The sequence below is a fragment of the Helianthus annuus genome, chromosome 11 (genome assembly GCF_002127325.2).
Source record: "Helianthus annuus cultivar XRQ/B chromosome 11, HanXRQr2.0-SUNRISE, whole genome shotgun sequence".
Taxonomy (NCBI): Eukaryota; Viridiplantae; Streptophyta; class Magnoliopsida; order Asterales; family Asteraceae; genus Helianthus; species Helianthus annuus.
In genome coordinates, this window is record NC_035443.2 from 39,433,294 (window position 1) to 39,461,222 (window position 27,929).

General features: G+C 37.0%; 1 protein-coding gene and 1 pseudogene across 1 annotated transcript; one reads left to right on the forward strand and one right to left on the reverse strand.

The window, feature by feature from the left end:
- The first annotated feature begins 10,508 nt into the window (after positions 1–10,508).
- On the forward strand, positions 10,509–11,656 carry LOC110888088 (proline-rich protein 36-like). Its single transcript, XM_022135628.1, has 2 exons — positions 10,509–11,148; positions 11,208–11,656. The coding sequence occupies exons 1-2, from the start codon at positions 10,509–10,511 to the stop codon at positions 11,654–11,656; spliced, it is 1,089 nt and encodes a 362-aa protein (XP_021991320.1).
- A 1,353-nt stretch (positions 11,657–13,009) lies between these two features.
- The window catches only part of LOC110890053, a 36,277-nt pseudogene continuing 21,357 nt past the window's right edge, over positions 13,010–27,929 (reverse strand).

A 27,929-nucleotide genomic window follows, 5' to 3' on the forward strand; every position in this document is an offset into this window, starting at 1 on the left:
TTGCTTTTTAACACCACATTACACATCCAATCAACCTAAAAATTTATTTTTGGGACACATTGAGGACAATGTGTAATTTAAGTGTGGGGGGGAAGCTAACACTTCGAAATTTTGCAAGTCCTAACAACAAGCCTTACACAAAACTCTATTGGAACCGCTAAACACCCCAAATTTTTTCAAAAATTTTCATTTTTTTACTTGTCTAAAGTTTAAGTTGGGAATCACAAGATTAATAAGGTTATATTTTTATAAAATTTACAACCGAGAGCGTCGTGATAACAAGAACCAACATAGGAAAATTATGAAACGGCATAACAAGTCTCGTTAAAATTTAATTACATATACTTGATCACATTAAAAACCCATTCCCACAAAAGTGAGTTTTGAGCCTTTATTGAGCATACAAATTTACATCTTTAGACTAAATGCTCATTTTTCGTTTCTTGTGTGAATAGCCGCTTGGTTCTTACAACTCTAGAACTTGCCACGACGATTCATTCCCGGTCCTTACCAACTTAAACCCAAGTAAGTAAATGATGGAGGCATTAGGACTAACCATTTTTTCTTTCTACACCATTATTTTTCATTTTTTTACCACCTACCCAAAATCCCCCTAGTTAACCCCTTTGAGCCTAAACTTTTCGTTTCTTTACCCTAAACCCTTTTTACCCACCAAAAAAAAACCCTTTTTTTATTTTTCACCCTTTATTTTAGTATCAAGCTTGGTTTTTTGCAAGCTCGTTCTTTTATGTGACTAAAAAAAAAATATATGATGAAGTTAAAAACAAACAAGGTATACAAACAAAAGCTTGTTTGGAGAAATACTTCAAAAAAAAGTCACTAAAAACAAAGTGTGTTACGAAAACCGACGCTTTTTACGCTTTTCGCCCTTTTACTAACCATTAACCCAACCACCCACCTTTAACCCAAGCCTAACCCTTCACCCAAAAAGTCCTCTTGATATTTTACAAAGGTATAAAAGTTAAAAAGGAGGAGGATTGATTTCTTGGCAAGCCTATGGAAGGCGTAAGTTCCATGCCGCTCTCGAGTGATTCACTAAAAAAATACACCTTCGGCCGATTGTTGAGTAATTTCTCCCGTGAGGTATGTGAACTTGTATATAAATAGAATTTTTAAAAAAAAGGCATGTTATGCCCAAATAAGTAATTTATCCTATTAAGCGTTCTAAATAAGTCATAACGAATAGGATTGTAAATAAATAAAAATAAAACCCAAAAAGATCTTGGATTCCCGACACTCTATGACAATCCAAAAACCTTCTCTTCTACCCATTCCATTTGGGAGTGTAAGCCACATTTAAAGAGTTTTGTTTGAGGACAAGCAAAAGTTCAAGTGTGGGGGTATTTGATATGTGTAAAATGCAACATATAAATGACATCAATTAAGGCATAAAACTAACCCTTTTTAAGTACTAATGTTGGAAAAAGAGTGTTTTTGTCTTCCTTTTGTATTTTCAGGATGAAATGAGCTCAAATTCACAAAAGAAGCAAAAAGACAGCTAATTCTAACATAAATACAAGAAAAGGAATAAAAGTAGACTGCCCGAACCCTCAACGGCATCTCCCCAAGCAAAGAAGAGAAAACAGAAGCCTGAACACGCCCCGTGCTCAGCTAGCACGGGGCCGTGCCCAAGAAGCAGCAGAAAAGACAAACCTGTAGAAGCTTCTATTGCCCACCACGGGGCCGTGTCCAGTGAGCACGGGGGCGTGGTGAAAGTACAGCAGGCGCATTAATTGTAATTGCGAATTACAATTAATGAAGAGAGATAGTGTCAGACAGGCACGGGGGCGTGTCCAGCGGACACGGGGCCGTGCCCAGCCTTCTGTTCAGCCTATAAATAGGAGTGCTTGGTTTCATTCCAATCCATCCCTTGGCACACCACCTCTCTCACACTTCATCCACCACCCACCACCACCATAACACCATCATCCACCACCATCATCCATTGTCCATCGTAGAGTGTGTGAGTCGTCTCGGGATCCAAGATTGATCGTAAGAGTTCTTGACAATCAAGGCCATGTTTGCCTAAGTCTCTTACATCACTTGGTGAAGACAAGTGTTTAGTATAATACTTTTTATTTTTAATCTTTTGCACTTTTTATTTGGTTTTGTATTAATGACTTTAATAACTAGTTACTTATGTTGAAGGTGATCTTTCCTTATCGTTTGTCCGTGGTGTCTTGGCATTATTTTACTGTCTATATAAAATAAAAGATTTTCACCATTCATATCTCCACGGTCTATATGGAGGTATGTTGGCTACCTGGTCGGGGGTTAAGGGAACGGTTTGGTAAGGGTCTTGCCCTTGTTCAGCGTTTAGAGGTCCTGCAAGGGACCTGGGTCAAATTTAGTAGGATCTCCTTCAATGCCATAGGTATTGGATACTATTAATACTATAACCCGGCTATTTAGGACTGTATCCCTCATAAGTTAACTACTATTAATACTATAACCCGGCTATTTAGGACTGTATCCCTGCTGACTCAGACTACTTAGCCGAGGGTAGCGTCGCCGCCAAAAGCGGGGCCTACCATAATTTGCATTAATAACTTAATTCATTATCTTCCAATAATCCAACCCTTTAGGATTGTATCCTTGCTGACTCAAACTACTGGGTTGAGGGTAACGTCCCCTTCAAAAGAGGGGCCTACTACAATAACTAAGATAATCTCTTAAACAAGTGCAAAAGTGCGAAAATAATCAAAGGTTATACTAATACACGAGTCGGAACCAAGTGATTCATCTTGTCTATCTGTTTTTATTTTATTTTTATTTTTCAGCATTTACTTAGTTTTATTTTCTTAGTTAAAAAACATTTTTTCTAACTTTTGATTTGATTAGACGTTGAGGATAAACCGGTATTAAAAGCTCTTGTGTCCTTGGACGACCTCGGTATCTTACCAACACTATACTACGTCCACGATGGGTGCACTTGCCCATATGTGTGTTTAGTGTTAGTGAATATCGTGTTTTTTAAATTTAAAACTTGGCTAAAGGTGTAAAAAGGGCTTAATTATATATCTAAATTATATTACACTACACACGCATCAGTCCTTGTCTGTTGACTAAGACCAAAGCGCCCCGCTTTGGCCATAGCGCGGTGCTTTGGATGTGCAAAAAGACAAATGGCGTGTGCGAATAGACCAGGCCTTAAAAAAATAGTAAAAAAATATTTATTGTGTGTTTTTTATATTGTTTTTGGTATTTTTGCTTGTGTTCACATTGGTTCTCGCTATAAAGGGTGGTTCCTAACGGATCCTTCTCATATATATATATATATATATATATATGTATGTATGTGTGTGTGTTGTATGTATATGTATATGTGGGAAGGGGGAGACCCGGCCCCACCGTCTTCGGGAATACGATCATGACGACCACGCAACCTTTGAAATGGTGTTGGGGACCGGTGCCGTTGCTGAACGGGCCAGGGTCGTCCCCCACACTGAGCAACCTAAGGCTACTCGGTGTGGGAGGAGGGTAGTTTTCAAAGGATGCTCCGCCACGTATGATGGGTGTGAGGATGGGGCAAAGGGGATGGACCTAGGGAAATAGAGGGTGGGCCTTATATATATGTGTGTGTGCGTATGTATAGGTGTGTGTGTGTGTGTATAAAGAAGAAGAGAGAGGGCCGACAACGTCATCTTGGGGAGGACGTTTAAGACACTGACGAGCCTGTGGAAATGGCGTTCGAGACGGTGTCGTGGCTCGACGGGGCGGGGACGTCCCCCATACGGAGCAGCCTAAGAACACATGGTACAAGTGTAAACACACCGTCAGAAAATATATCGTTTTAAATCATCTTGATAAAATATTTTTTTTGAACTGTAAGATTCCATGATTATAGAATAGGCCAGCATATGCTGTAAAACCCTAAATATAATAGTACACGAAAGAAAACCAAAAACCAGTACATCCCCAATTACATCAGTTTATTTTACTAAGTCTCTTATATTAAAATCCACCTATCTCTCCCATACTAACTCTTTAAACTTCGATATGATCTTTAGCCATAAGTACGAATCTGACTTTATTTCCTCGACGATATTATTTCCATATCGCGTATGCCATTGAACTCCTTTTTCATTTCTTGCCTTCTATAAATGCCATACTGTAGATTGAAAAACGATGTTCGCAATTTTCTTCCAATCTTCTGATCCTGCTAGACCTTATATATGCCAGAATCTTTTCGCATGAGCTAAAGTTGCTGAAGTAGGCAGTTTTAGCCAAGCGAGGATGTTCCACCACACTGATTTCGACATAGTGCATCCGCTGATTAAATGCGCAACCGGCTCGTCATGTGAATCACACCTCGGGCACATGTAGTTATTTATTCGGATACCTCTTTTCATTGTTTGTGTGTTACTGGAATTCTTCCTATAGTCGCCCTCCATGTGAAGTAGTTACACTTTGCCGGCACCCAAGTATTCCAATAAGACCATTGAACCTCATGTTCGCTTTCCGATTGTTTTATAATCTGGTTCCTTACAATCGCTACTGAGAATTCTTCCCGTTCATCTATCCTTTATCCACATCGATATGTCCCTGTGGTGAATCTTACATAACATAGAACATTAAGCCTTCCGGTCCATTCAACCCACTCGACATCATTGTTTGGAGGCCGAGTCCAGCCGATGTTCCACTGGGTTTTGTTGTCTAATCTTATAGCACATTCTGGCACGTTATCTTGTTTAGATTTCGCAATCCTGAATAGTTCCGGGTAGCGATCCATAAACAGCAGCCCACCAGCCCAATTATCTAGCCAAAACTTCACCTTTGTTCCATCTCCCACCTTTGCTGCCAATCTTTCTTTCAAGTTTATTCCCATATTATCAAGTTCTTTGCTTGCAACAACTATATCTTTCCATGTACCTTCAATTTTATTATTAACTGGTATGTGTCTGATGCATCTTTTATTTTCTTGTATTGTCTTTATAACTTTCACCCATAGTGTCTCTGGTTCATCTTATACTTCCATCCCCACTTTACCATGAAAACAAGATTTGCACTTCTTAATCTGCTGGTGCCAAATCCTCCATATTTTTTTTGATCTTACCACTTTATTCCATGCGATTCAATGAATCTTATTCTTCCCATCTTTCCTTCCCCATATAAAGTCTCTACGAATTGCGTCTAAAGATTTTATGACTTTCTTTGGGGCTAAGTATATCGAGAAGTAGTAGTTTGGTAAAGCTCCCATTACCGCTTTTGCTAAGACCATTCTTTCGGTGAACGATAGACATTTAGCCTTCCTAGCCGATAATTTCGTGTTGAACTTGTCCACAACAGGTTTCCAAAATTTTACTCGTTTCATGTTTGCACCTATGGTCAATCCTAGAAAATCAAACGACATATTCCCCTTCTTACACTTTAGCTTTCTAGCCATTCTTTCAATTTCTTCCTCTTCCACTCCCACTCCATATAAACTTGATTTGTTTAGGTCCACTTTTAACCCCGAACACAAATAGAAGCATCTCAAGATTCTATTGAGATTCAATATATTTGTTTCGGACCATTCCCTCATGAATATTACGTCTTCCGCATAGCGTAAATGAGATATACATAGGCCCTTATTTGGAACTTTTATACCTTTAAAAGCCCCTCTTTTACCGGCCCTAGTCATAATTACGTCTTGTGCTTCCATAGCAAGAATAAATAGAAAAGGTGATAGCGGGTCACCTTGTCTTAATCCTCTTTGTAGCTTGAACTCTGATGTGGGAGACCCATTCACCAAAACCGAGGCCCAACTTGACTTTAAACACACGCCAACCCATTTTCTCCATAGTTTTGGGAATTTCATTTGTCACAGCCCCCGACCACACCCTGGGCGGGAGCCGTGAGCTAGTAACAGGTGGTATCGGTGTTTATTAAATTTGCAGCGAAATGTATCATCATGATCGTAGTTATGAAATAATTTCGGAGTTTGTAAAGCACCTAACTTTTAATATTAAACAAATGGGATAAAACCCATGTTAAATTTAAATGTTTTTATAGGGATAAACCCTACTTGCTAAAAACATAAATTTATTCTTTTATTCAGCTAATCATAGCCACTTTATTTAAGCCTTCAGTGCTCCATAGCAGGCTTCTATTACCTTCACAGTAAGTTACCTGAAACGCGTTTGAAAACATTTTATTAGCGAAAAATACTGATTAGTTCATTCAATTTTATAAAAAGACATATTATTATATTTTACAGTATCAAGGGTGATTACATTGTTTATATCTAACAAATACTCCATTCAGTATTTGTCACTCGATCGGATCTGTGACTATGGTCATATCACACATTGGCTAACCCATTTTCTAATGGTGAAAATTATCAAGTAATGTACACAAAACCCCACATACTAGTACTAATTGCAGAATACAAAAACTTAATTTCTGTAAGTATAACTGAAAAACATTTAGAGTTTTGTAAAGCATTTAGTAAAAAGAAAGAATGACTCACTTTGTAGACTTAGGGTTTTAACTAAAATCCTCCTGGCATAATTTCTGGTATAATTCCTGAGGTCCTAATAAAATATACAATGCACACATGTTATTATAATAACCCAACTCAAACTTTATCGATACATCACGAGATCAAAACCCCAACGTAGTTAACAAAGTGTAGCCTTATTCACGCATAACCTTGACATCTGTCGCTGGGTTCAGGATCGATCGGATAGGGTATCGAATCAGTGATTAGGGGTTAAAACACTTACAACGGGGCAAATATTTGCAAGATTTAGGGGTGTAATACTAAGAAATGGATAATAGAAATAGAAGTTTTCGTCAAAGTTTGAGCGAAATGGTGTACAAGCTTCAGTCCCAAGGTTCAGCATTTATAGGGCCAACTTGGTCCCTCCCGCGTGTCACAACCCAACCGATGGCGGAAACATCGGAGTGAGACAAAAACGAGATTGCTCATTGCAACATAACACTAAAAGTGACAATAATTTAAATAAACTGACTAAATTTCATAACAACTTAGTCAAGTTACAATACAATGGAAATTCAAATACAACAACAAGGCGATAAACAAAGTACAACATTGTTTAAAATTTGATACAACAACATAATCTAATGATGTCTAATGTGTATCTAAAGTATCCTCGCTACGCCTATTTTAATATCATCATCATCATCATCATCCTGCAATATGTTTAAAATACTGTGACAACCCTCACAATTACAGGTATCCGTACACTTAATTAATATTTAAATTTGTGCTTAATGACTGTGCTTGATTACAACTGTGATTAAACTGCTTTCTGATTTCTGTTACATACATACATATGCATCACATTTCATACTATCACTTCATTTATTTCACACAAACTTTATTGACGAACTTAATGCACAAAGCACAGTTAGCACACTGAGCGGATAACCCAGAAAACATGCTGACAATGCCAGCACCTAGACAGACAATGTTTTGAGGCCAGTATGAGCCAGAGACAGGGTACTACACTAGTAGGGAGTGTAGGGAAGTGAGGACCATAAAACTGAGTCACTAGGTGATAGTTATAGTGCCGGGAAGTGCCTAAAACACACTCTAAATGCAAAATTCTGCATTTAATAACAAAATTCAGCATTTAATTATGCTAGTAATTTGCAGAAACTTGGCAAAATGGTCCTATATACTTTCCAAAGTGTTGGGAATTTAAAGTGACACAAAAAGTATTATAAAAGACACATTATGGAGTAATTAAGCACTTTAACGGAACAACACCCAACCGAACAACCGGACTTTACCCGGAACAAAAAAATATTGTCAAACACATTGTTTTTATTTTTCTAAGCTAGTTAGGGTCCCCGAACACCCTAGCACACTATATATTGCATAACACACATAAAAAATAAAGATCAAAGTAGGTTATAATCATGTGGATCTAAAGATCCATGGGTGGTTTTTCAAAAGAACCAAGTGAAAAATATAAGTTTCATTAAAACTTGGATCCTACATAAACTAACGTCATTTTTTGTGGATAAACAAGTGTAGAAACACTTGTGTAATAAGAAAATTTCACAAAGAAATATTTTTAGAAAATATGATTGGAAGTTGTGAACTTTCAAACTCTTTGAAAATGAAGTTTTTAAAGAACTAATCATATTTTTAAAGGTAACAAGACTTACTAAGTATGCTAGTAAGTTACTACATACTTTTATAAATTTTCAAGTTAATGAGTTTATAGTTTATGCTTGTTTTTTGGCAAGTTTGGTAAGTGGAGGTTGAATATTGTTGATTGAGAATTGTTTGAATGAATTTTTGAAAAGAAAATGATATGCTAGTAAGCATGGACACCTCCATTTACAAAGAAAACTCTGGCGAAATTTTTCTAAAATTTCAACACTTAGAAAATATTTTTCTGGCAAGTGTTACAGTTATATTTTTAACCTTGTTTTCAAAATAAACTTCGCCATGATTTTTATTACAAAAATACTAAGTGCCGGAGGTTGATTTTCGTAAATAAAATTTGATAAATATATATTTAGAATATATATTTTCTACTAAAACGCTTGTGTGATTGTTTGTTTATTTTGTGAACTAGTTATATTATTTTTAGGATCAAATAATATAACTTATATATACCAAGAAATTACGACTCCAAAATAATATCAAACTCTCACGAAGTAAATATTAAAGTTACGCATTTGTTGTAGCAATACGACACGCTAAAACGTAACTTATGTAATATTTCAGAAAAATACTTTTACGCGTACATTTTGGTAAAATATTATTTTGGTAAATTTATGAAGTAAAATATAATATTTTTGGGAAAAATATATATATTTTGAATTAAGATGTTTTAGACAAATAATTTAAATATATTTTTCTAAGTGAGACTTAAAATATATTTTTCGGAATTACATATGTACATGTATAAATACCCCCATCCTTGGGAAGGGAATACACATATAAAATACTTGAGGAGTGTGGATACAAAATAGTTGCCTAACTATTGTTCCCAAAAACAAAATTTAAGTTAGAATAATTTTTATTATTTTAACAAAAAGTCACAAACTTGGGATAATATCAAAGTAACGCAACTCAAAACACTAAACCCTGAATCAAGGCACGACCCGTTCGTCTAAAAGACATTAGTACGTGTAGGTCATCGCATAGCAGACCGAGTTTGGATTGACGATTCTATTCAAGAGACGCACTTCTGTGAGTTCATGTCCCCCTTTTCTCTTTACTGTTTTCAGTTTTATACTTCGGGGGTGAAATACATGCTACAATTATTACAGACATTTATTTACATGGTATGGTTAGCTTAGGGAAGGTTTTTACTACTAGATAATGTGAAGGGTGGGTACAATACTTAAGGCCATCAATCCTCGTTGTTAGGACCGAGGGACATGAGTGATAGATCTATTTCGGTGTAGCGAGCCCACACCCATGAGGCCGGGGCGGCCCATAGAGGTGACTGTGTCTTACAACCGAAGCCCGGTAACAAATTTGCTAGGTTTGAGTCTTCCTGCACCTTTTCACACATACCAGTGGTTTTGCAACCCATTGGTGATCTCTTTTTCCGTATTGCTACATACCAGGGACTTTTATTCATACTTTGAAGGTTTATACATACTCACTTTTACATAAACTCGCTCAAATTTTGTTGATTTTTCAAACTACATGTATTTCAGGAAATTAATGGATCTGGCGAAGTGTGCAATTGTGTCAAGCTGCGTAGTGAATAACGATGTCATCCAGGTTTAGGAGGTGTAACCCTTACCTGGACGGGTTACATGTCTTTAAACCACGTTTTTATTTAAGTCTTTTGCTGTGTCATGTGAACACGCTTTAATCTTGTCATGGTTGTAACTTGTTTTATGTGTCGACTTTTTCAAACAATGACGTTGTGGTATCTTTAAATTTAATGAATGGATGATCATCATGTGTTTTATTTTCAAATAGCATTGTTATGATTGTTGCTATGGTATTAAGAAGTCACACAAATTAAACCCACGCTTCCGCAAAAGCCAGGGTGTGACAGCTTGGTATCAGAGCCTCGATCATAGCGAACAAGGATTCTCCCTCGAGTCTAGACTATGATCACTAGGGCTCTCACGAAAACATTTTTACATTGCATACACTAAAAATCCAGATCCAGGGTACAAAACATTTTTACAAACAAAAAGCCACAAATACACTTTTCAAAATTTTATTTCAGCCTTAGAGGCTGGGGAGGCTCAGTCCTAGAGACTGAGGGAGGCTCAGTCTTAGAGACTGAGGGAGGTTCAGTCTTAGAGACTGAGGGGTTCAATCTTAGAGATTGGGGAGGTTTAGTCTTAGAGACTGGGAGGTTGGTCTTAGAGACTGGGAGGTTGGTCTTAGAGACCAGGGAGATAGTCTGAGAGGCTAGGGAGTTCAGTCTGAGAGGCTGGGAGCGGTAGTCTGGGGAGACTAGGAGGATTACTTGCTTTCATTACTGTGACTTACATGTTTATTTGATTTCATGTTGATATATGTGCATATGTGTGGTTGTGTTACAGACACCATGCCATCGTCATCGGATACTGGAGTATCGAACACTATGGATCCTATAGTGAGCGTGTCGGACGATGAGATTCTGTCAGAGAGTGAGGTCTACACGTCAGACACTACTAGCACGGATGAGGATGACTTCCAACCGTTTGCTCTTCCTGATTTTGGAGATGATATTCCTATTGCTGATGGCCCTTTCGATGGGGACCTACCTCTTCTTCAGGTCCCTGCTCCTCTACCGCTCACCGCAGTACCCCTCGAGGATCTGCCTAATGATGAGTTCGCTGATGATGACATTGATTTGTTCCTAGAGGGTCCCCCGGAGGGTGACCAGGATGGTGTGGCCCTCATGGATGCCGATGTCCCTTTTGCTGATGATCCTGTTGTCGACCCTGTTGTTCCCTTGGCTGAGATTCCTGCTGATGTGCCCATTGCTGATCCTGTCGTTCCAGTCGAGGCTCCCATTGAGGAGGCTCCTTTTGATCTGTTTGGTCCTTACTCATTCGAGTCTGTAGCGTCCGTTTCACTGCACGCCCAGGGCATACAGCACTATTCCTCTGATTCCGACTCAGACATGGCGATGTCTGTTGCGCCCCTCGACGTTGACCTAGATCCGGAGGTCGAGTTTTTACCTGATGAGCCTGCTCCTGTTGGTCCGGAGCCGGTCGTTGCTTATGACCCCATTGATCCCCAGCTGTTGCACATTTGCCAGACCCTTTACCTGAGCCTGGTCATGTCGATATACCAGACATAGCACCACCTGTCATTGTTGCGCCCGTCGATTTACCACCGATTTCGGATGTTCCTGTTATTGATGCACCCATTGTTGCACCCGTAGTACCTGTTTCGGCCCCTGTGCATGCTGACCATGCACCGTTTGCCGCTCACATTGATCGTCGTTATGCTGACACCCGTAACGGGTGGATCGAGGATGATGATGACTACCCACCGTTTGTGCTACCCGTCACTCCTCCTGTAGCACCTGTTTCCACACCTTTTGAGATTCCATTATTCCACCCACACACCTCTGACGTCCATCGCACTGATCTTCCCATCGCATTCCTCCAGGACATTCCGCCACCTCGTCCTAGGGAGGGTTCATCGAGGCAGCCGCCTGTTTTTGTTCCACCTGTATCGTCATCAGTTCCGTTCATGTCCTAGTTCCCCCACACTGCACCATCTTTCGTACCTTCGAGCGAGCCGTTTCTGTGGGCTTCGCCCAATGTTATGCCGTTATCCGACCCGTACCACCCTTATCATGTGGGGTACACGACTGAGGACATACTCATCTCTCTACAGCTAAAGCAGGACACACTGAGTCGTCGCATTCAGGAGTTAGAGAGAGCTCCACGTCCTCCGTGCCACTGTCAGACTCCTTTTGCCGCACCGCACACTCCCCTTCCGTTTCCCACTGATTCGGATGTTCGTTTCCTTGCATCTGAGCAGCAGATTGCCTATTTGCTGCGCGTCATTCATGCCCTAGAGGAGGATTGGGTGCACATGTGCCGGTTGCTTTTCTCTCATCTTCCTCCTCTTCCTCCGCCATCAGCATAGATATTTTTGGTTTGGTGCAGGTAGATCATTTTGGTGAGAAAGTCGCGATTGGGCCAGCTATTGCCATCTTTCTTGTATTTACTTGAAGGGTTTTGTTGCTGTGACTTTATTGTATTTACTCTGATCTCTCTCTCTCTCACCTCTCAATTTCTCCCTCTATTGTAGACACCCTTATCTCTCTCTCATCCCTCACTTTCTCTCTCTATCGTCGACTCCCTGATCTCTATCTATCTCCGATGGTGGCGTTTGAGACCAGATAAATAAAGAAGGGAGGATCTGAACTCAATCTCAATCAAGCCCAAGTGGTGGTGGTGTGGGGTTGGTGATGGTGGTGTGGAGTAGGTGGTGGCAGGTGGTCGTGTGGGGGTGGGTGGCGGCAGGTGGTGGTGTGGGGGTGATGGCAGGTGGTGGTGCTAGTGGTGGCAGGTGGTGGGGGTTGTCATATGAGAGAGAGAGAGAGAGAGAGAGAGAGAGAGAGAGCAAGTAGATAGAGTAAGAGTGTGTGTTTTAGAGAGAGAGAGAGAGAGTGTGTGTGTATGGAGTTTTCTTATATTTTAATAAAAGCAAGAGGTAATTTTGTAATTTCACATGGACTTAACGGAGAAAATTAACCCCCATCCATTCCAGAGACCGTCCGAGTAACAAAAAGTAACCCACAGAGAGCACCGATATAATTTCCAGAAGTTTGAAATTACAGGTATCACATTACAAAACCACATAAACTATCCAAACATTTTACTCAATTTTAATAGACCCCATATATTATCAAAACAACCTACCCAAAATAAGAATATACCAAACTCCATGACGTGAAACACCGTCAAAATCAACCTATACCCATTAGACATAAAAGAATAATATTTCTTCACTATTTCCTTGAAATTTTAAATTTAGCTTGAAACCTATTATTCGTAAACTTCAAAACACAAACAACCAATATGTCCATCATTCATGTAATTGTTTAGATACAAAATCCTTATTCATATTATTATAACTATAATTAAATCACACGGAAGATTTTAGAGGAAACACAGGGTTGAACGCAAAAATAACAACGAAACAACATGACATCTTATAAATAGTTGTGGACCTACTTTTGCCTCTTATATATCTTTCCCATGAAAGTTTTCAACACTGCTTGTACTACATTGCTTGGGTGAGATTCAATTAAGTTCATGAACTCCTCATGGGTCTTTTTCTCATATTCTTCATACACGCCCTACAAAATATCCATCAAATAAAGTAAGAAATGAAGCATATATTGTTCCAATATATAACATATAGGAAATAATCAAGTAATAAGAAACCTGAAGGTTAAGAGTATGATATAGTTCCTTGACTTTTGCTACACAGGCTTGATCCTTTTTCCCATAGTTTTCCTATAAGTTTTTATGATATATACCACATATTTAGATGAGAGAGTTCATATATGAGAAGCGACAAAGTGATGATTTATGCTTACGTATAGAATTTGCTTTTGTTCCTCACTAGCGAGTTCGAGTGCTTTAGCAACCAACCACGAACACTTGCGTTCTTCAATATCAGTTCCAATCTGATACAATGGGAAAGATATTGCTTAGATTGTTGTTTCTAACAAGGCATACCAGCTAAAATAAATAATGAGGAGGACTAACCTTTCCAACCGTGTTATGGTCACCAAAAGTGTCTAGATAATCATTCTACATGTAATAATTCAAAGGCGTTTATATAAATTATTATTCATTGGAACTAAATATATTAAACCTTTGTCCCTAGTTGGAGTTTAAGCCGACAACCACTTGAAACGTTACTCAAAGGTGTTTATACACATAATAGTTACTCAAGTTCAACATGAATGTAAATATAATGTGGTGGGTTCAAACCATGTTCCACGTACATCATAAATGAAAGAAATGGAGGCCTACATATAAGTACGGATCATATCAGTGTGTCAAGATAATTAATAATACAACATATTTACCTGGATTTGATAATATATACCCATTTCAACAAGGATGTCTTTCATTTAAACATAATCATCCGGATTTTCTCCCAACAAAAGGAGGGCACATGCAACCTTAAAGCAAAGAATATATGATCGACAGTTTTATTATCAAATAGTATTTTTTTAAGTAAAACACAAATGCCATGAATCAAAAGTACAAAATGAAAAAAAACTTAAATATAATGCAGTAGAAACAAAATCTACTTACTGGAAGGTAAAATGAATAATAAGAACTTTTGTACTGCATAATCCGCCGATTACTGCAAGACGATACATATGGCATTGTGTACTTTAGTAGATGCAAGAAAAAATATGTTCTATGGATTGAGTAACATTATGAATTGAACAGGAAAACAGTTAAGGGTGTTGTTTTCTACAAAACTACGAGAGAAAAACATAAAGGTGAACATGTTTGGGAAACTTAAATGGATTAACATTATGAAATGAACAGGAAAACAGCTAAGTGTGTTGCTTTCTACACAACTACGAGAGAAAAAACATAAAGGTGAATATGCTTGGGATATTAGATAAATATACTTATATATATTATAACCTAGATAGTGCGACATATATTATTATTATTATTATTATTATTATTATTATTATTATTATTATTATTATTATTATTATTATTATTTATTAGTATAACCTAAGTTTGTGGCAGTTACCCTAACCGGCTGCAAATATATGTATACAACATTCTGTACAATTTTAGATTATCAATTCATATTCTTATGAACATATTATTCATACTATCAAAACCCTAGAAATCCTAACAAAGTGGTATCAGAGCCACACGAATCGATCGTATACTATCAAATACGAACTCCAGATCCCTGTTTTTTGACTATATCCTGACAAATGAATCCAGCAACCGGCATTCAATCACAAATTCCAAATCTTTCTGGGGAGAATTACTATCATTGGCATCCAGATGAGGGTTTTACTGGAATCTCAAGAATTATGGAATATTGTAGAAGACGGATATCAAGAATTAGGAACGAACCCTTCAGAAGACGCTATCGCTGCACATCGGGAATCAACGAAGAAAGATAGAAGGGCGCTGCATATCATATTCCAGTCGGTTAATGAAACTGTGTTTGAACGTGTTGCTATCGCGAAAACGTCAAAAGATGCATGGATCACACTGCACAAATCTTACAGGGGAGAAAATCGTGTCAAAACGGTAAAATTACAAACCTTAAGATGTAGTTTCGATGCTTTAAAGATGAAAGAGGGTGAGACTGTTGAAGATTATTTCAATAGAACAACTTTAATTGTGAATCAATTAAGAATGAATGAAGAAAAAGTGAGTGAACAGCGTGTAGTAGAAAAAATACTACGAAGCCTGACTCGAAACTTCAAGTCTGTGGTCATTACGATGGAGGAAACGAAAGATTTAGAGAATATGTCCATCGAAGAACTCATGGGCATACTCCAATCCCATGAACTACGGATGAAACTGTATGATGATGTTCCCATGGAACATGCATTTCAAATGCAGAACTCGAACACGGATAGATCCGGACAGAATATTAAGGGACGGGGCAAGAACAAAGGCAGACCTTGGGGCTCTATGTCAGAAACTTGGACATACGGCCAAGTTTTGTCCGAAGAAGGATATGAACGAAAAGTCTGATAATGCTCTAATTCATAAGGAAGATGAATTAGAATAGCAACAAGATGATACCATGTTTATGATTTTCAACATGGAGGAGACGATTAAGGAAGATTGCTGGTACTTGGACAGCGGGTGCAGCAATCATATGACAGGTAATAGGGGCCTGTTTGTCAAGATAGATGAATCACTTCAAAAGGAAGTGAGAACGGGGGATGATAAACGATTAGAAGTTCAAGGAATCGGAGAAGTAATGATATCAATTAAAGGTCAGAAAAAGAAGGTTCAAAATGTATTTTATGTGAAGAGCTTAAAGCACAACTTACTAAGTGTAGGTCAATTACTACAAAAGGGTTACCAAGTAGAGTTTATGAAGGAACGGTGTATCATCAAGGATATAAACGATAGAATCATAGGGATTATTAAAATGACAAACAATAAAATGTTTCCTTTGAACCCTGAAAGTGACATATCACTTGCACTATCAATGACAACAACCGATAACTCTACTCTATGGCATGAACGATTTGGACATGTGAATTATGACACTTTGGTTGAAATGGGAAATAAAGAACTAGTACGAGGCATACCAAGAATCACAAAAAGTTCAAACATTTGTGAAGGATGTGTTTCGGGTAAACATGCTAGAAAGCCATTCCCAAAGAAGTCAACGTGGCAGACTCAAAAACCTTTGCAAATAGTTCATACCGATATATGTGGCCCCATGAAAACGGAGTCTATTGGTGGATGCAGGTACTTTATTACGTTTATTGATGATTTCACACGAAAAACATGGGTATATTTCCTCAAGTTAAAATCAGAAGCTTTAAGTTACTTCAAACAATTTAGAGCACTTGTGGAAAAACAATCGGATCTTAATATAAAGACACTAAGATCTGATCGGGGAGGTGAATACTGTAGCAAAGCATTCCAAGATTATTTAAAGATGAATGGAATACACCACCAACTAACGAATAGCTATACCCCTCAACAAAACGGGGTGGCAGAACGGAAAAATAGAACTTTGATGGAACTCAGCCGAAGCATGATGAATATGAAGAATTTACAGAATAGTTATTGGGCCGAAGCCGTGGCCTGCTCTACTTATATATTGAACCGAACAGTAACGAAAACAAGACCAGATGTGACACCATCTGAAGCTTGGAATGGACGAAAACCAAGTGTCGAACACTTCAGGGTGTTTGGATGTTTGGCGTATGTCCATGTTCCAAAACAACTTCGAAGTAAGCTAGATATCAAAACCGAAAGAACTGTATTTGTAGGATATAGCACAAATACAAAAGGGTATAAGTTATATAATCCTCTAACCAATAAGACCATAGTTAGCCGAGATGTCATCTTTGATGAAAATAAGGCTTGGGTATGTAAATCTGAACCCACATCGATACCGTTTCTGATGAACAATGGGGATAGTTCAGCTACAACATCTCAATCAAATCCAGAGCCTATACAGGATGTTCCTGGTGGATATGGTGTTGCTGTCGGAAGTCCTGAAATCAACAACAGTCAAGACGGAATGGAAGTAACAGCCGAAAACTCAACGAGTGGACAAACATCAAGGTCAAACTCCGGAATTCAACATAACGATGAGTCATCTACAGATTCAGAAAATGAAACTGTTAATACTCGAAGTATAGGAAGTATTTACAGGAACACACGGGAGCTTACTGAAGAAGAGATTTCTCAAAAATATGGTGGAAATCAAACAGTTAATTTCGTTCTTTATGCAAACGCAGATCCAGCATCTTATGAAGAAGCAAGTAAAGATGTTAAATGGCAAGAAGCTATGGACAAAGAAATAGAATCCATATATAAAAATCAAACATGGGAATTAGTAAATCCTCCAATGAATCAGAAGCCAATTGGTGTAAAGTGGATTTATAAGACTAAGTTTGATGAGCATGGTAACGTAGACAAATACAAAGCGAGATTAGTAGTGAAAGGTTACAAACAAAAACATGGAATAGACTATCAGGAAGTCTTCGCTCCTGTGATTCGGTTTGAAACGGTCAGACTAGTTCTAGCACTAGCTGCAAGGAACGACTGGTATCTACATCAAATGGATGTAAAGACGGCTTTTCTAAATGGAAACTTAAATGAACAAGTATATGTAGAGCAACCCAAGGGATATGTCAAGAAAGGACAAGAAGAAAAGGTATGTCTTCTTAAACGTGCACTATATGGACTAAAACAGGCTCCCAGAGCATGGTACAGTCGAATCGACAACTATTTTAAGTTACACGGATTCAAAAAGTGCACATACGAACACACCTTATTCATTAAGGACACCAATGAAGGAAAATTGGTGATATGTCTATATGTGGATGATTTGATCATAGCTAGCAACTCTATGAACCTAATTGATTCTTTCAAAAGTATGATGAAGGAAGAGTTTGAGATGACTGACATGGGGAAACTGCACTATTTTCTTGGTATGGAAGTTTCATATGAAAATGGGAACATAATTCTCTCTCAAAGAAAATATATGCGAAACCTATTAGATAAGTATAGAATGACTAATTGTAATTCAGTCTCCACTCCCATGGAATATGGAATAAAATTGTCAAAAGATGATTCGGAAGTATTTGCTGATGAAGGAACATATCAAAGCCTTGTTGGAAGTCTTATGTACCTCACTAACACCAGGCCAGATATAACATATGCTGTAACGAAAATCAGCAGGTTCATGGAACATCCAAAGAAAAGCCACTGGGAAGCAGGGAAGCGAATACTCAAATATATCAAAGGAACATTAAGTCAAGGTGTCACATACTCAAAGGGTGGACAAGGAAAACTAATGGGTTTCAGTGACAGCGACTATGCAGGAAATGTGGACGACAGTAAAACCACTTCAGGTCATGTATTTCTTCTAGGGTCAAGTCCCATCTCCTGGCAATCCAAGAAGCAGAAAGTTGTGGCATTATCATCAACGGAAGCGGAATATATGGCTTTATCTTTAGCCGGATGTCAAGCAATTTGGATCAAAGGAATACTTGATGAGATTCAGGGAAGAATAGAATATCCAATACCAATTTATTGTGACAACAAGTCCACAATATGTCTAGCAAAAGATCCAGTTTACCATGGCAAGAGTAAACATATTAGAGTTAAGTATCACTTTATTCGAGATTTGATCAAGAAAAAAGAAGTAGAAGTATTGTTCTGTGCGACGAAAGATCAAACAGCAGATATCATGACTAAAGCACTGCAAAATAAAGACTTCTCTAGACTGAAGGCTCGTCTCAATATGGAAACTATCTAGCTTACGGGAGGGTATTAGATAAATATACTTACATATATTATAACCTAGATAGTGCGACATATATTATTATTATTATTATTATTATTATTTATTAGTATAACCTAAGTTTGTGGCAGTTACCCTAACCGGCTGCAAATATATGTATACAACATTCTGTACAATTTTCGATTATCAATTCATATTCTTATGAACATATTATTCATTCTATCAAAACCCTAGAAATCCTAACATGGGAAACATCAATAATAGAGACGTAGAAAATATGAGGTTTAAAATTAGATTAAAAATGTAGGAACCGGTTGCATTAAATCATCTAATAATTAATATTAAGGTTGGTGGCTAAATGTAGCTTTTCGCCCTCTAAGTATTACATCATACTCTCTTTGAAAACATCAAATTAAGGGCTTTTGTCTTGTAGAGTAAAAAGAAGGGTTACATCAGACTCTCTTTGCTGAAAGCAGTTCTTAATGCTCTTCCAACATACTTTTTCTCATTATATAAAGCTCCGGTTCAAGTTATTGAAAGTCTAGATAGATTGAGAAGAGTTTTTTTCTGGGGTGGATCTGAGGAAAAAGCAAAAATGAATTGGATTGCATGGGATAAAGTTATTGCTCCAATTAAATATGGCGGGCTTGGGTTTGGATCATTAATGGACGCAAATTTAGCCATGTTGGCAAAATGGTGGCGGAGATTTAAAGTACAGGAAAAAGGCCTCTGGAGGAGAGTCATTTGGGCTATACACCACAATTCAAGGTCTTGGTCGGCGATTCCAGCAAAGATGTCTATTCCGGGACAATGGAAACATATTATTAATATCCAACAACACCTAATTCGTAAAGGAATTGAGCTTCATAAGGTTATTCGGGTCTCGGTGGGTAACGGTGATAATACAATATTCTGGCTTGACTTATGGCTTGGAAATGAACTATTGTATGTGAGGTTACCCGGTTTATTTGGTATTGAAAAAAATAAAGTATGTAAAGTTTCGGAGCGGCTATTGTGGGTTGGAGGATCTGGACAGCTGAGTTGGGATTGGGCCAGACAGATTCAGCAAGGACAAGAAGCAGGGGAATTTTCGAGTTTCTTGGGCTTTCTATCATCCGTATCGTTTTCGTCTAATTTAGACTGTGTAACATGGGGGTTAAACCAATCGGCTGATTTCACGGTTAGGAGCATTAAAGAAGTTCTCAGTGAGTATAATAGGTTGGAGCCCAGTTTCAGTTTTATTTGGAATAGTTGGGTCCCAAAAAAAGTGGGTTTTGTCTCGTGGCGAGCGGAGAAGGAAAGGTTACCTACCAGGGCAGCTCTCTACAGGCCAGAAACATCCAAGTAAACTCGGTTATGTGTGCACTATGTGGAGATTATACTGAGACAAGTGATCAACTTGTTTGTGTCTTGTTTTTTTTGCTCAATCAATTTGGTCTCTTGTTCCCCAGTGGTGCAAAATTCCACAGTTTTATGCATTTAGTTTAAAAGACATTTTGGAGCTGCACTTGTATGGTTCAGGATCCAGGAAAAAGATGAAGGCATTAAATGCTATCGTTCACGTTACGGTGTGGAGCTTATGGTCGGCACGAAATAATTTGATTTTCAATGGCATATGTCCGACAGTTACGAGTATATTGGAGGAAATAAAAAATATGAGCTATTTATGGGTTAGAAATCGCTCGAAGGAAGCTGGTTTAACTCCGGAAAAATGGAAGAAATTTGAGGTTTTTGGCTAATGTAATAGTGAGTAACTAAGCTGGAATGGTTTTTGATCTTTGCTTTGGTGTAGTAAAATTGGTGTATGATGTACATTTGGTGTAGCCGCTTGCTAATGAATAAAGTTTTTTGTTGGCCGTTCAAAAAAAAAAAAAAAAAACATCAGACTCTCTTTGAAAACATCAAATTAAGGGTTTTTATGTGTAGTGTAAAAAGAAGGGGATGCTAATTAGTGATTTGATAATTTTTAAAAGGGTACAACAAATAAAATAAAGGGTATGGTATAAGTTTAGCGCAAACCTTAATATTTTCACTTACAGAAACAAAGTATATTTTGAGAGATCTTTCTCTCCAACAAGTTAGTAGTGGTCGCATCAATCATTTGTCCATAAATCGTTTGAAGCTCTACCTGTTAAAAAAGAAGTTAAGAGCGGTTGTGGTTAAAACTATTGAAACGAAAGGGGTGTTTGGGATTGCTTATTTTAATAACTTGTTAGCTTATTGACTTTTTAAAAAGTTAAAAGGTATTTGCCATGAAATTGTTATGAGAGAGGAACTTATTAACTTTTCCAAAAAGTTATAAGTTATTTTGAAAAGCTAAGCCAAACATGGCCTAAATTAATTGGGGGATAGAATAAATATGCAAGGAAACATACCTCGTTGAAGAGGTCTAGTAGATGCGCATAATAAGCCTTTCCATGGAAATTTTTCTTTAGGATTCGACGGACATGGTTGGAAAGAAGAGCACCATCATTTACAGCAATCATATTAACCTAAAATTGAAACAAATTCCTAGCCTTAGTAGCGTACCCTTTCTTTCTAACTACAGAAATGCAATAAGTAAGCAAGTTACATATTTTTTCTTCACGTTTAAGAGAAACATGTAAAATCTTGTCAAGTTATATGCATTTATCAAAGAGATGGAAAATACTCGCATTGTATTTCTAAAAAATAAGATAGAAAATTATAAAGAATTTTGAGTTTAAAAACAATTGTTTCCCATTTATTTTATACTAGTTAAAACCTGATGTGTTACACGGGTTAAATAAATATAATTTTATATTTTAAGTAATAAAAGAAGTTATATTTAAAAAAAAAAAAAAACTCGTATATTGCACAAGTAGAATAAATATAATATAATCGGTTAACATATAGAATCATAAACACATGTCTTTAATAAAATAATATAGTATTTACTATAACATTTTTCTTTATTTTCGTTTTTTAATTATTGATAGGTTATCAATATCAATTGAACTCTAATACTTTTTCGTGTACATTAAATAATTCTTTTTCTTACCATAATAAATTAAATATATAAATATAAAGTCCTTGTAAAAGATACATATCATATCTAGGGTAAAGATCAAAAAAGAAGTTTGGTCTTGCTAGAAAGGTGATGAAACAGTGGTTAACCAAGAGAGGTTAATTCACTGGTCTCGTCAAGTAGGGTTAATACCTTCTTTCCGAGGATCGGTGGCTGGACAGTCAGGTCAGCTGGGCTGTCTCCTGCACAAGGCAAACACACCGTGACTCGTAACAAGGAGGAAGGGGTGGAGGGTGCTCCTTGTTACCACTCTCCGACGTGAGAATCAGTAATTTGCTTGTGAAGCAAAGTGTGTGATAGTAGTAGTAGTGAGAGAGTTGAGAAGAGATACCTCAAACCTGGTTTGGGATGTATAGCCGAGGAGTGAAGGGGGTAATTGAGTGGCTAGATTGACGACGCGTCGCCCTTATGCAGGTGCGTCCGGTTTGTCGGTTGTGGAGGTAAAGCCACGTCCTACGGCGGTGTCAGTCTGTTGCTTACGTATGGGCTGACAGGCGACTGTCATTGGTGCTACTTGCACTGTGGTGTCAGTTCCACTTGCCTCGTGGGCAGGATGCGGTGTCGTGCCGCATCGCTGCCTGCGGTAACTGCTGTTGTTTCCGCGTTCTCACTCTGGCGAAGACTGCGGGATGCGGTGCCAGGCCGCATCGCCACTTGTGATGACTGTTGCTGTTATCCAGATCCCTTGTCGTGACGAAAATGTTCATAGGATGCGGTGCCAGACCGCATCGCTATGTGTACACCCATTTTCATACACAAGGTAAGTCTTCTCATCACTTGATCGATTGGATTCGACCGCTGTGTTCGCGTGTGCCCGCACGGACACAGATAAGTTCTTGTCGGTGGGGGTTTTTGATAAGGGTAATGGTCACTCGCGGTCATGCTGACGCGAGATCTGGGACCATACCCCTTCAGAAGGGTAGGAAGTAATCTTAGTCATCCAAGTATGATTTTTTTTTATTTAGGGTGCGTGAGGGTATATTAGTCCAAACAAAATTTCACATTCCCTGTCATTTTTCAAGCACAAAAAATGGAGTTTCAGCTTCCATCTTTCATCTGTCACCCCACACCACCACCACTATCTTTCATCTCTCACCCCACAACCACCACCACCATCGCTACCACCCCATCGCTCACCACCGTCGCGCCGCCTCAGTGATTTCCGTCCGATCTATTCTATCAACCGTCAAAATTTTCACTTCGAGCACCATTTACAGGTTCCAATGACGGAAAAAGTGCTAAAGCGATCTTCAGTTCAATGATCTTCCATGTTTATTTGTTTTTTTTAATGATTTTTGTTTTGAATCGTAGAAAGAAGAAAAGAAATATTTGTGGCTGAATTTGTTTATTGCGTTTTAGAGAAAGAAAAAGATTCGTGTTAGTGTCTGAGTTTGAGTGTGAGATATTGAGTATGCGGCTAAATAGAACGAAGGATTCTTAGGGTTTTGTTGTTTAATTGTGAGAGAGAGAAAGAATAAGGAAATTGAATGGTTGTTGCGTTTCATTTGTTTTTTTTTTTTATGTAAATTTATTGACTTTTGGGATTGTAAGAAATCATGAAGTAGAGATATAGTTTAAAAATGGAGTTTGAGTGTGAGAAGAAATAAGTAAGTAAAAGAAAAGTATTTCTTGTGTTTTATACAATTAGTTACGTTTTTATGTTGGGTTTATTGAAATTAAAAATGAAAGTATATGTTAATGGTTCTATTTTTTATTGCGTTTCCTTTTTTTATAAAACACCTTAATTCTTTGCGTTTTATAACTTAATGATATAACACAATGAAAAAACACATTATATTTGTGTTTTTTGTCTAACGCGTTTTAAAAAAAACACTTTTTTTTGTTTTAAGTCTATTGCGTTTTAGAAACAACATATTTTTTTTTGTATTTTTAGTCCACTGCATTTTAAAAAGAACACTTTGTTTTGTGTTTTTAATCCATTGCGTTTTTGAAAAAAAAAGACACTTTCTTTTGTGTTTTTTGTCCACTGCGTTTTAGAAAGAACACTCTCTTTTGTATTTTAAGTCTATTGTGTTTTAGAAAAAACTCATTTTTGTTTGTTTTTGTCCCTGCGTTTTAGAAAAAAAAATCATTTTTTTGTGTTTTTTGTCCAATGCGTTTTAAAAAGAACATTTTTTTTTTGTTTTTATGCCATTGCGTTTAAAAAAAAAGACATTTCTTTGTATTTTCTGGGCATTCCGTTTTAGAAATAAGATATTTGTTTGTGTTTTTTAGGCCATTGCGTTTTAGAAAAAAAGACATTTATTTGTGTTTTTAGTCCATTGCATTTTACAAAAAAAGGACATTTATTTGTGTTTCTCAGCCATTGCGTTTTAGAAATAACACATTTCTTTTGTGTTTTTTTGTCCATTGCGTTTTAGAAAAAAAAATAATTTTTTAAGCTTTTTGTCCATTGCGTTTTACGCAACTGGGTTTTCTAATTTTTTTCGAAACTATAGCAATAATGTACTCGTTTTAAAGATAAAAAAACACTCGTTTTTTTGGTGCAATTTTTATAGAAAAAATAATGTCGTATGAAAGAGTTATTATCGTTTAAAAATGGGGTGGGGGATTGTAGGAGAGAGAAACCATTGACTTGGATTGACTATAATGCCCTTAGACAAATCCACGCGTCTCTTTTTTTTTTCAACAATTTCACTAATTTAATCTTAGCCCTTAGTGAATAAATAGATAGTCAAGATTACTTCATATTATTTCTATCCAAATAAACTTCTTAGTATATTCTGACTCGTCATATCTATTATCTATTATCATATATTTTCAATTAGTATAGGAAGACGCCATAATATATAAATATGTAAAATAAATTCCATATAAGAGAGATATATCATAATTTATATCTTTAAAATTAATATGAAAGATATTAGATTAAATTATATACTATTAATAATATTATTAATATTATTAAGTTGAAGGAGAAAAAACCATATAACATTAATTGGAGTCTTTTATTATATGTTAGATTATTACAATTTATTATAATTGCATTCCATTCTTAGAAACCAGAAATTGTAGTTATTATATATAGCCTTTTTTATATGGTCGACTAATAATACATCATGCATGATATATCAAGGGGTTTTCATTAATCTCTATAATATATAAGCATTAAAGTTCTTAGTTTCATTTTTTCCCTCCTATTCATCTTCGCCGCTACATCTACTTGATCTTAGTTGGTTATTGATATCTTCATTACTGTAACGCTTACTTAACGAGGGATAAGAAAAGAAAGTAAATGTGAGAAAGGAAAGGATGAGAAAGGAAAAAAAAAGATGTCTTTCCCACCATTTCCTCCCAAATCGGAAGGAAAGAAAAATTAAAGATTAGCCTAGTTTTCTTTTCATTTCCTATCTTTTCCTTCCTTAAATGAAACTCAGGAACACGACATGTTTTATTTTCCTTTCTTTTCCTTTCTTAAATGAAACTTTGGAACACAAAATATTTTTAGTTTCTTTTTGTTTCTTTTCCTTTCCTTCCATTAGTAAACTCTGGAACACAGTGTTACGGACCGACTTTCTTTCTTTCTCTTATTATCCCTCTAGTCCCACATGTACTTGGGAACAACCTCGTGGGGTTGTTAAAGGTGTGATGACCCGGCTAGGTGCAGTAGACTTTTGATGTTGGATTATGCACCTACAAGGACAAATGAGCAACTAAAGTAATTTTGGTTTGTCCTTTCTTGTACACCGCTAACGCCCAAATCAACTGTAGAGATGGGTAAATTACTAATGAGTTCTGAAAATCTTAAGTTAATTTTTAATGTTTATTCAAATTTATTACTTACGAAATTCTTCATGATAATTTGTATGAAGCAGTTGCTACTGACAAGGAAAAGCAGGTAAACCACATGATGGTGGAAACGCATGGGAAGATGAGGCCAAGATTGAGCCTAAAGAGTATGGAGCTGCAAAATTTCCGGACTATTAGAAGCAAATTGATTCAGAAAAGTCTGGAGGTAAGGTAGTGTTTGAACCACCTTGAAGGTTGTAGGTATGATATGGCTGAAGATCTAAAACTTAGCACTCTTAGGAGGCAGCCTAAGGTTTGTTCGTTTTGTTTTGTTTTCCGTGTTAGTTTATTTCTTTTTGTTTTGTATCAAATCGTGCAATCGTTCAAGTGTGAGGAAGTCCGGGGAGGTTTGGTTAAGCTTTGGTGCAATTGAGGGCAATGCACATTCGTTTAGGGGTAAGGAGGTGAAACAGGATAGAATGGAAAAAAAAATTCTAAGATATGGATCTATGGAAATTTTTTTTCTAAGATATGGATCTAAAAAAATTAACAAAAATTCTGGAAAATTGGTTCCCCCGCGCCATGCAGGGGATTTTCTGATTGTTGTCACATGTCGCTAGAGAATCCAGGTCAACACCTGGTCAACATTTACACCCTCGCGCTACGCGGAGGGTTTTCAGAGTTTTGTCGCGCCGCGCGACGGATACGTCAATCAGAAATTATTATTTTTTAACGCGCAACCGTTTTTGATGTCATCCAAACCTGATTTTCGCTCGTTTATCTTCGTTTATTGATTTATATTAACCTGTTTGGGAGCTTGTGAGTCTTATAGTGCAGGTTTCGATCACTTTGTCCATACTCAATCTCCAGTTGGATGAAAGTGATTCGAATTATTTGAAGAATAGCATCCCATGTTGAATGCAGTCGCGAAAGAAATGTTATACGGTTGTTATGGAACAAGGCTCAGAGGTCAACCGTTTAAAAATTAGGGGAGTCTGTTCCATTTATATCTGTGTTTTGATTTATATTTTTAGTGAGTCGTGGGTTTTGCTCTCCAATGAGGACAATGAAGGAAATAAGTGTGGGGAGGGAGACTAGCGTTTAGTTGTGTCGTAATTAGTGTTAGTGTCGTGTCATTTGTTAAAATAATAATATAAAAAAATTTGAAAAAAAATCAAAAATCATAAAAAATGAAAAAAATAGAAAATGTTTCGAGAAAGTTTTTGCAATAAAATGGAAGATGATAGGTATAATCAGTTCTTGGCGTTTGATTATTATATATATGAGATAATAAATGGTCGGTTGACGAGTTCCAGGAATGATATAATATATTTAAATACTAGGAGTCTTGTGGGTTCTCGCCTTAGGAGCTATAGCAAGACTGAAACTGTGAAGAGTATAAGGGGTACCATTATAAGTAAAAAGCTTATAAGCATTCCGGTTAAAATGGCACGTATGTTTCTTTTTATGAAAATAAATCCGAAAATGCGCCCGAAAAAAACATTCCATCAATTCATTTCAGCTACATGTTTGGAAAAAAAAGGAAAGAAAAAAACAAAGCCTATGGTATTAACCACTAGGATGGTGACTCGGGTGGGTATACCCGCTAAGTGGAGTTAGAAAAATATGTGAAGTTTATGGCATTAACCACCGGGATGGTGACTCGGGTGGGGTATGTCCGCTGAACCCATCATAAGCAAAACATGTAAAGCTCGCAACATCATCCATTATTCATCAAAAGTTTAATCGTAATAGAATAAAGGTTTTTTTTTATATAAGATGGTAATCTTATAAGCTTGAAGTGGGATTAGGTCACGTTGTAGTCTTTTGAGTGTGAGACCCATAGATAACTATAATCACTTGAACTTAATGAATCATGAATAAGGGCTCGGAAGCTGGTGGTTGGGTTTAGGTGGATCTTATACCTGCAATCTTGGTTAACGTGTGATTTGATTTGTTAATAAATTAACTGAATATATTAAGTGCCAATGTTTCTGATTGTGATTCCACTACAGAGAATTTTTTCGGGACAAAAAAAGATAAGTGTGGGGATGTGATGTCAGGTTAAAATAAGTGTATTTTATATTAATTTGTGTTGGTTTTTAGCGTGTTAGATATGTTAATTAGTAATTGTTAGATATTTACGGTGTATTGGTGTTTTTGATATAACAGGTATTAAAAAGGGCTTAACGAGATAGAACGAGCGAAGAGAGA